Source organism: Anneissia japonica, unplaced genomic scaffold (genome assembly GCF_011630105.1).
Source record: "Anneissia japonica isolate Jap-2015-1 unplaced genomic scaffold, ASM1163010v1 scaffold284_len19292_cov164, whole genome shotgun sequence".
Taxonomy (NCBI): domain Eukaryota; kingdom Metazoa; phylum Echinodermata; class Crinoidea; order Comatulida; family Comatulidae; genus Anneissia; species Anneissia japonica.
Window position 1 is genome coordinate 1 of NW_022739837.1, and position 10,320 is coordinate 10,320.

Genomic DNA, 10,320 nt, shown 5'->3' on the forward strand with positions numbered 1-10,320 from the left:
ATTAAATAAATTTTAAAAAATAAAAAAATTAAAATGTTTAATAGTATAAGACAACCTGTAGTGAAGTATTATAAAGTGTTTGATTTCTAAAAAACATCTGTCATTGAAATGGTAAAAAACTGAAGGGACTACATACAAAAAGCTAATAATACTGGTAATAATAATAATAATAATAATAATAATAATAATAATAATAATAATAATAATATGAATTTTATAAAATAATAATAAACACAATAGTTCAAAACTATGATACCTCAAGAAACGTTCCCGGTGCATTCTTGATCTCCACCAAGATGAAGACAGGAGTCAAGATGAAGGTCGAACCAGTAATTGCCCAACCGATGATGTGCGCCCAGCCTGGAAATTCCCCATTGTAAGATGGCGCCTCCCAGTTGACGAAGCTGTACAACTGTACCAACTGTTAATATTAAATTGTGTCAGTTAATAAAATAACAACACTGAAATGCAAATTTAAACAATTAATTTTATGTTAACCAATTAATATTATTTGGAATGCTGCAAAACCAGTATTGTTTATTTTGTATATTTATTTACACATCATCAAACAAGCTGCATGGCCTGAAACTGAAAATTAGCAAGTGCTGTGTTTGACTTCCAGTGGTCAATAATTACTCTTTTAAAGAGAAACTTACCGGTATCCTATTTGATCAATCTTATTATTATACTGTAGGCCTATTCAACTATATTAAAGCAAGAATAAATATTGATAATTCAGACATTTTTTACCGCGCCAATTCAAATTATCAAAGGCGCAAGTGAAAATTAAACCAAACTTAAAAGCTTTAGAAAATAAGGAAGTTTTAAGATTCTTCTTAAATACTTAAATTAAGAACTTAAATTTGCTGACTGTTTAACAGAAATGGGCAAGGTTTCAGAGATGGATAGAGGTGGGGGAGGGGGTTGAACGTTGACCATAATGCTTCATGTTTTTGTTTAAGTATAGGGGTTTGCAGAAGGTGTTCATCGGTGGAACGGAGTGCCCGTGAGAAAACATAAGAAAAACGTAAGAAACACCAGACAATATGATGGTTGTTAAAATTAGAGCGACTTAAAAACAAGTAAAATTAGTTTAAATATATGCCTACTTCTTTCTTTAACAGTGAGCCAATGTAAATCGTAAAGAATGGGTTTAATGTGCTGTTGACGGGGAGTAAAGAACTAATTCAAGCAGCAGGTTTGTACAAATTCAGTACATGGGCGTTGGCTGAGGCACGTGGGACTGGGTTAAGCAAAATAGGCCATTGAGTTTTTATATAGGCCATTGAATTTTTATTGGCGTAAGATGTTAGTCTGCATTTTGAATTTCGGTACCCCCAATCAGTTACTAGCCTACGTCCCTGCGTTGTCGTTAGGCCAACTGTAAGTATAATATTGTATGATACGAACGGTCAGGACAACAGGGGTAAGGAAGCACCAGCAGACCCGCCAGTAGTTGAAGAACATGCTGTTGACCCTTCTTGCGCCAATCATGATCCTAATGTCTCCCTTGAATCGGTCGTAGCCATACACCCAACATATGACCATGCACTCCATTGTGGCGAAGGTGAGAATGACGAAGCTTGCTGAGTATGAATCCAACAGATTGACCCAGAACACCCCAGCCTGAGAAAGAGAAATAAAACTCCATATTTCTGTGTTTAATAAAGGTTACAAAATCTATGTGGTGCATTCAGTTTACTGTTAAAATGGATGGTGCATCCAAGAAGTTGATCATTCGGGACCTATTGTTCTCATATTGTCTTTCCGAGGCATAGGGAGAGAAAGAGAATGTTGTTTTTGGTTGTGAGAACAATACTAGTTTAAAGGACAGTACACACACCATTAGACTGGGTTCCAGTCCCTAATCTTTGTCTTAATCAGTTGAAATGCTTAAGAATAAATCGATTTTGGCACAAATGGCGTTCCATATTACTTATTTGCATGGCGTTCCATAGTATAATTTTTCTGGGATTACCTAATTCCATAGAGCTATTAAACAACTAGAGTGCTGACAAGATGGCGGAGCAATGCAGAGTTGTGTATGTGTACCATCCAAGATGGCTGCCGTAGGAAAGCGCCACCTTCAGGCTTAGTATACATATTATTACTTATACACATCTAGATGTGTATAAGAGACAGTGGTCTCCATGATGGTGAACTTAAACAGAAACAAATCATAAATTAAAAAGCATTGTAATGTTATTATCCTGAAGATGAACGAATTAAATTGAGTATCATTAAAGCAGTTTTTCTTACTTGTGTGTCCAGGCCCAAAGTCAGCAGCATGAAGAAGAACAAGACAGACCAGACAGGTGCAGCCGGTAGTCTAGTCAGGGCCTCAGGGTAGGCAATGAAGGCAAGACCAAAGCCTAATGAAAATATAAATACAAATTAGGAATTACTTTAAAATCAACGAATACTGAATCTGGGTCACATATTAGGTGATAATATATTCTTTTGAATTAGCAGCTAAAATTTCATAAAACTTTAATGACATAGTTATTCAGTTTAGGAATAGCTTTAATCTGCATACTTTTAATTATTATAGTTCGGAATCTTGGTCTGGTGGGTAAAGCCGACCTCTTTATGGTTTATATTAGGAGGAGGGGTAGAGACATAGGGTAAAATGATAAGAAAAGTTTACCACCGCAGATTAAGACGCGCGTCGTCAGTTATTAAAAAAAACATACTTATAGAGGGTGACATACAGCGTGTCCTAGAAGGTCGGCTGATTTTGAGGAGACCCTCTTAGATAGATGAAATAACGTGATGTTTTATCAGCTTAGATCTCATTACGAAGCCAGAGAGTGTGTTATGTTTTTTTTAGTTTCCTCCACATGGTGTTATCTGGGTTATGTTTTTTTAGTCCTGAGAAAACAAATCATGTACTGTCACAGGTAAGCCAAGACCCTGGGACTGGAAGGCATGGTGTTATCTGGGTTATGTTTTTTTAGTCCTGAGAAAACAAATCATGTACTGTCACAGGTAAGCCAAGACCCTGGGACTGGAAGGCAAGCATCTTCTTAACCACAATTTCCACTAGAATGAGCAGGATTGCGTTTATGGTTTTATCATCTTATAGAAATATTACAAAAGTGTAGAATTAACCATGAGAAAAAGTAACTTAATAGAGACCCATCCATCGATATATCAGTTTCCTCCACATGGTGTTATCTGAGACCTTAATGACCAGTGGCCTTATACCTTGGTCTACGACTTCACTGACTTCTTTTCCCAACTCATGTGCCATGAATCCGATGATTGAGAAGATCACAAATCCTGCGAACACACTGGTGAGGCAGTTGGCAATGGCAATGAACATTGCGTCGCTATAAGTAATATTAATATTAATAATAATAATAATAATAATAATAGTAATTATTATTATTATTAATAATAATAATATTCTGACATTATTATTATTATTAATATAATAATAATAATAATAATTATTATTATTATTATGACAAATCACATAATTGTTTTTATTATCATAATAATAAATAGCATAACATAAATAGACATCAATGTAAAATTAATGATAGATAATTCTATTGTTAATATTATTAATGTTATTAATTTATTATTATTATCATCATTATTATTATTATCAATATCATCATCTTCATCATCATAATCACTATTCTCGACATCATTATCCTCAAATTCATCATCGTCATTATCATCATCATTAGAAATTCGACTGTTCATCAGCAGGTATACTCACAAGCAGCAGTTGTTGCGGAACCGGTTGTAGGAGGACAACGTTAGCAACCCACCCCATGATGTGCTCAGGGAAAAGAAGATTTGAACCGCTGCATCCAACCACACCTAAAGGAGGTCACGTAAAACATATTTAATCCAAAAGATAATTCTGTGGATAATTCATCTGATAAGTGCTTAGTTAGACAGAACGCATACAACTACATTATTATTATAAGATATACATCACATTTATTTTAAATAAAATAGTTATTAAAATGTATTTTCCTTATATATATATATATATATATGAATACATACAAATTATCATTACTATTCCTGTTATTATTATCAAATTGTTATGGTTAGCTGGAATTCTGTTGTGATTTTAAGATTAATGTTTATGATTCAACATTTTAATAACCTTAAACATTGAGAGATTGTCAAATGCACCATATCACTCACCTGATGAAGCCACAGTCACCGTTAGTCAAAAAAGTGTTACTTACTATTTTTTTTTATTTAATAAGATATTTGTATTTCTTATGAAATAATAAGCAAGTAAAAGTGTCACAAACTTTGGGTTCATAAAGAATCTCCCATCGTGGAGTGATGAAGAACTCGATTCCCTTTTCGCTTCCATCCAAAGTCACTCCCAGTATCAGAAAGAGGAAAAGAACAAGGTACGGGAATGAAGTGAAGTAATATATAAAATATTCCTTTATATTATATTAATACTGTAATTTAACTGAGATGGAACAGTAGCTTTGTTTTGACTAAAATAATATTGTCGACTCAGTTCCTTTAATGATTCCACCCTGCTTTTTGTTCCGGGATCGAAGACGAAAGCAGGCGATGATTGGTGTTTTCTTTTTCCGCTCCAGATATACTTGGAACGCACTTCCTGATTTGAGAAAAGCGGAATCGGCATGCACCTCTATATTCAAACTCGTCTTAAAGAGTGTCTTTTCTCTGAGTTTTTTTTATATTTTTTAATCACACTTTATTGTTTTTGTTTTGCAATGTAAGTTTAGTAACAAGTAGGCACTGTGCTTCGTACAGCGCCATATAAGCATGTCGAAATAAAAATGAATAAATAAATAAGTAGGCCTATTAGATATTACGTGATTTTCAAATGTATTATCATGTCAATATGATAAACCCATTCAGTAGTGTAGAAATTTTAAAAAAATTCCTACTTTTCCGGATGATTTGATGCCCCTTCGTAAACAGATGTAGATGATGACCCAAGCGAAGATCAGGCAGCCCATGAGAGGCCACACAATCGATCCCACCTGACCAATACCAGGGGCCTCGTGAAGGACAGCATTCCTAGAAATATAAATTTATCATTTATTACTTCCCTCAGAGGAGGTTATGTATTCATCGCTGTCTCCCTGTCGCAAGATTACGCAAAAACTAATAAATAGCCTCATCATAACATTTAGTGGAATGGTACAAGGTCATGGAAAATCGATGTTCACCCTTCGAGTACAAAAGACAAATATTGGAATCGCACCTCGTATTCGGCCACAGGTAGGGGTAGCACTCAAACAATAAATATGCCTGAATACGAGTGGCACGTGATTCAATTATTTTCTTGAAGGGATGCTACTGCACTCAAGAAGCTGAATATGCCTGAATCATCGGCCTACGTATTGCTTGGTATTGAGGAATAAACCGGAGGTATGCACTCATGGAGTGACTGCTCTAGTTTTATAAGGTTTTATCAATACTACTGCTGCTGCTGCTGCTGCTACTACTGCTGCTGCTGCTACTGCTAAAGAAAACTCGTTAAAAGGTATAAAGTAAAAAAAAAACAAAAAACAAAAAAAAAACGGAAAACCAATATAAATTTAATTAAGTGGAAAACCAAGTTCATTGCGACGTTATTAGTGAGACTTGAACTATGGCTGCAATGAGCGAAGTGCATCGTGGATCACAATCATTGCGCGCTATATGGGCTGACCTTACACAGGAAAGTGCATTTTCAGTTCAAAGCGATTCAATAACTTAAAGCAAAATTGTTCATGCATATCACGGTGGTAGTTTTGAGTTCAACCTAGCTGTAACTGGTTTATGCGCTTTACAAACAACGCGTTTAAAAAAAAAAATTGCGTTTAAATAATTTAATCAATTGTCAACAAAAAATCTTTTAATGGTCCTCATATCCACACCTTACTGCGGATCGTCACCAAAATTGAATCATTTCTTTATTTCACCATGAAAAACTATTCTGCAAAGTGTCATTTTTATCCATAACTGGGACGTAAGCAATTTAAAAGACCCTCAAATTTACACAGTACCCTGGATCGTCCCCTACATATCATAATATCTTTCTTGTAACTTTGGTTAAACTTTCACGAAAGTTTTATTCGGATCAGTTAACCCATTTTTGAAATATCTGGTCAGGGACGTCCCTTTACATGGTTCTCATATTCATACCCCATGCCGGATCATCACAACAAATAAGTCATTTCTTGACTGGATCTTTATCCAAACTATCATAGAAAGTTGCATTTACACCAATTGAAAACTTTTTATAGATATTTACGTCTGGAATCTCTGAAAAATTTAAATGACCCTCCAATGTACACCTTTGACTGATTCGTCGCCAACACATAATACTATCTTCCTTGTAACTTGGTTAAACTTTTTCCGAATGTTTCATTCAGTTGATCCGTTTTCAAAATATTTGGTCTGTGACGTTTTCCTTTCAATGGTCCTCAGATCCACACCCTACTCCCAATCGTCACAATAATTTAATCATTTTTTTTACAAGACCTTCACAAAGTAGGCCCATTATAGAATGTTTCATTATTATTGGTAGTAGTAGTGTTAGTATTATTATTATGATCATCATCATTTTTACTATTATACTTTCCTTATTTTAAATATTGTAATCATTATTATTATCTGTATAATATTGCTATTTTCATTATAAATATCATTAATATTATTAATATAGTTTAGGTCTATTATTTAGGTAATATTCGGACGTATTTTCAGTATTGCAATATAGGTTGGCCATTATTTCGGTCGTGTTATCATAATCATTATTGCATTAAAGCATTGTAGTATACCAAAATCCAATCAAAAATGTAGAGCGTTGTCTTTACTTGAAATACTCTTCACTCAGGAGTCTCCTCTGACCCTGAAGAGGGTCGGTGTAGTTGGACAAGTCCAATAGCCCCGAGAGGGCACTATACTTGACGCCATAATACTCCAGCATATCCTCCGACATAGACGCCACTGCCACGCATGTGTTGTTCACCGTCATAATACTGTCCCCTTTGCTCAGACATTCGTCGTAAAAGCCGTTGCACATGTCCGTGTTCCATGAGTTGTTGCAGCCCACCCACGGCAGCATCGTGGTGAAGGACGCAAACATGTAATACAACGTGTATGTTACGATTACGTTGTAGTAAAGTCCTATACACGCGGAAATCATCACCATACCATATCCGATGCCTGTTAAACCAAAAAAATAAATAAATAAATAAAAAATGTGAAGGACATAACAAACATAATAAAAATGGATGAATTGATGGATGGATGGATGCTTGCATGCATGCATGAATGAATGAATGAATGAATGAATGAATGGATAGATAGATGGATAGATGGAAGGAAGGACGGACGGACAGAAGAATGGATAAATGATTTAATGAATGAATGAATGAATGAATGAAAAACTTAATGAATGAATGAATGAATGAATGAATGATGAATCAATCAATCAATGGGTGGGTGGGTGGATGGATGGATGAATGAATGAATAAATTGATGGATGGATGGATAGATGGATAAATTGATAGCTTGAAGGATAGATGGATGGATGGACAGATGGATTGATGAATGAATGAATGAAACTGAATGAATAAATGGATGAATGAATGAATGGACAGGTGGATAAATTGATGGTTTGAAGGATAGCGGGATGGAACTATATGGATGGATGGAAGAATGAATGAATGAATAAATAAATAAATGCATGAATGAATAAAGGAATAAGTGATTGAATGAATGAATGAATGAATGAAAGGATGAATGAGTGAATGAAAGATTGAAGAATGACTGACTGACTGACTATATGAATGAATGAATGAAAGGATAGAAGGATGGGTAGATGGAATAATAGATAGGTAAATGAATGAATATAAGAAAATATTAATGTACATAGTTCAATACATTTATAATATAAATATATTATATTATATGAAAAAATTGAAAATAATGAAAGATAAATGAATTATAAGATTATTTTGTTTACATACACGTATTCAAGCATTCAATTATAATTATTAAATGTTTTTATCTTACCTCGGAACATCAGTGACATCTTCCATATCGTTGCTGGTCCACTGCTGGTGAACTGACCAAGACATAGTTCCATAAAGAACATTGGAAGTCCGGCCAAGAGCAACATCGTGGCATATGGAATCAGAAATGCCCCTGAGTAAATTTAAAATTAAAAAAAAATGATTAACTACTATCAATTATGTAAATAATCAATTACCATTATCATACAGAATCTGATAGGCTATATTTTTTATTGCCATATTTATATACTATCAAGATTGAAATTAATCGTAATTAACAACTCCACATCTATATTACATCAATCCATACCAACACACATGAAGAACACAGGCAAATTTAATAGCCCAACCCCCTGATTTTTGCTGCTTTAGCGAGTGAAGATAAATTTTAATTATTTAAACAAATTTTCTAATAGTAAGGATAGGCCTACTATCATATATATTTTATTGTATAAATATTGAAACGCTCTGCTATGTATATTTACGGCATGTATTACAAATGGTGCGTTTGGATAATAAAATTACTATATAAATGATTGGGGCAGTGCGAGCGTACAGTCCATAATCCAGAGATCCGAGGATCGAAACTTTACCCTGCTAAATATTTTAAGGACTATATTTTGGAATTTGTCAAGTCAATAAGAAGCGTTTAATGAAGCGTTATTTTTACCACGGAAGCGCGCTGGTCCCGAAACCGGCCCGGGGATCAACACCTCGCTCTGCTAAGTAGTATTTTATTTATTCAAAAATTTCGAAATTGTTAAGACATCATCGAAGTCAATGAGAATCGTTTAATGTAACGTTTAAGTACCACAAGCAGAAAATGGTGCGTTTGGATAATAAAATTACTATATAAATGAGTGGGGCAGTGCGAGCGTACAGTCCATATTCCAGAGATCCGAGGATCGAAACTTTACCCTGCTAAATATTTTAAGGACTATATTTTGGAATTTGTCAAGACATCATCATCTAAGTCAATAAGAAGCGTTTAATGAAGCGTTATTTTTACCACGGAAGCGCGCTGGTCCCGAAACCGGCCCGGGGATCAACACCTCGCTCTGCTAAGTAGTATTTTATTTATTCAAAAATTTCGAAATTGTTAAGACATCATCGAAGTCAATGAGAATCTTTTAATGTAACGTTTAAGTACCACAAGCAGAGTGGCGCAGCGGAAGCGTGCTGGTCCCATAACCCAGAGGTCCGAGGATCGAAACATCGCTCAACTAAGTGCTTTTTGTTATTTACAATTTTCAAAATTGTTTAATATCTGAAACTAATTCAAGTTTATGAAGCGTTAATATAAAGAGCAGAGTGGCACAGCGGAAGCGGCTGGGCCTATAACTTAGAGGATCACGACAGATGATCGAAACCTTGTTCTGCTAAGGTATGTTTTCTATTATTGAAACATTTTGAAATTGTTTGATTTCTCAAACTAATGCAAATTTTGGAAGGATCAATGTAAGCAGCAGAGTGGCGCAGCGGAAGCGTGCTGGGCCCATAACCCAGAGGTCCGAGGATCGAAACCTCGCTCTGCTAAGCATATTTTTCTTATTTAAAATTTTCAAAATTGTTTGATTTCTGAAACTAATACAAGTTTAGAAAGCCTTTGTATAAGAAGCAGAGTGACGCAGCGGACGCGTGCTGTGCCCGTAACCTAGAGGTCCCCGAGGATCGAAAAACCTCGCTCAGCTAAGTATATTTTTATTATCAAAACTTACGACATTGTATGATTTCTCAGACCAAAACAAAGCAACAAACCTTATGCCAGTTTATGAACGTTGTGAATGAGCGCAGCGGTAGCGTGCTGGGTCCAATGGTAAAAACCTCGTTCTGCTATATATATTTCTTTTAATTTAACAAATTATCATGAGCAAAATTAACTTGGCAATTCTTATTATCCCTATTCTTTATTTGTCAAAAAAAAGTACAATACAATGGTGGTATATAATAAGTACAATAAATTGTATGACTGAACAGGGACACAAAAGCGAACGTAATCACTATTTTGAACAAACAATCTGTGAACATCACTTGTCAAGCATATACAATATATATTTTAAAAAAAACCATATACAATACATAATTACAAATAACATAGGCCAATTATAATAATTATAATCAAGCAAAATGAGCAAGATACTAGAAAGCAATAATCTAAGTTAAGTGAAATACGAAAACATAAGAAAAATAATAATAAATAAATATACAAAAATTAAATAACAATATAAATATGTAGCAGAATATGTAATCATAGATAAGAAACCAAAAAATCAAATCATCTTTATATATAATA

General features: G+C 34.4%; 1 protein-coding gene and 1 non-coding gene across 2 annotated transcripts in view; one reads left to right on the forward strand and one right to left on the reverse strand.

Annotated features, from left to right (window-relative positions):
* Positions 1 to 256: 256 nt before the first annotated feature.
* The window catches only part of LOC117118064 (sodium- and chloride-dependent glycine transporter 2-like), a gene marked incomplete at its 3' end in the record, with an annotated part of 10,308 nt that continues 244 nt past the window's right edge, over positions 257 to 10,320 (reverse strand). Inside the window, exons 2-10 of the mRNA XM_033262555.1 lie at positions 8,029 to 8,160; positions 6,825 to 7,176; positions 4,905 to 5,037; positions 4,284 to 4,424; positions 3,731 to 3,834; positions 3,208 to 3,332; positions 2,260 to 2,372; positions 1,411 to 1,626; positions 257 to 421 (exon numbers count right to left, since the gene is read on the reverse strand). Of these exons, the coding sequence (XP_033118446.1) occupies positions 257 to 421; positions 1,411 to 1,626; positions 2,260 to 2,372; positions 3,208 to 3,332; positions 3,731 to 3,834; positions 4,284 to 4,424; positions 4,905 to 5,037; positions 6,825 to 7,176; positions 8,029 to 8,134 (1,455 nt within the window). The remainder of the gene's footprint in view (positions 422 to 1,410; positions 1,627 to 2,259; positions 2,373 to 3,207; positions 3,333 to 3,730; positions 3,835 to 4,283; positions 4,425 to 4,904; positions 5,038 to 6,824; positions 7,177 to 8,028; positions 8,161 to 10,320) is intronic.
* Trnam-cau lies at positions 9,492 to 9,563 on the forward strand. The gene has a single exon. It is a non-coding gene; the product is annotated as a tRNA-Met (tRNA).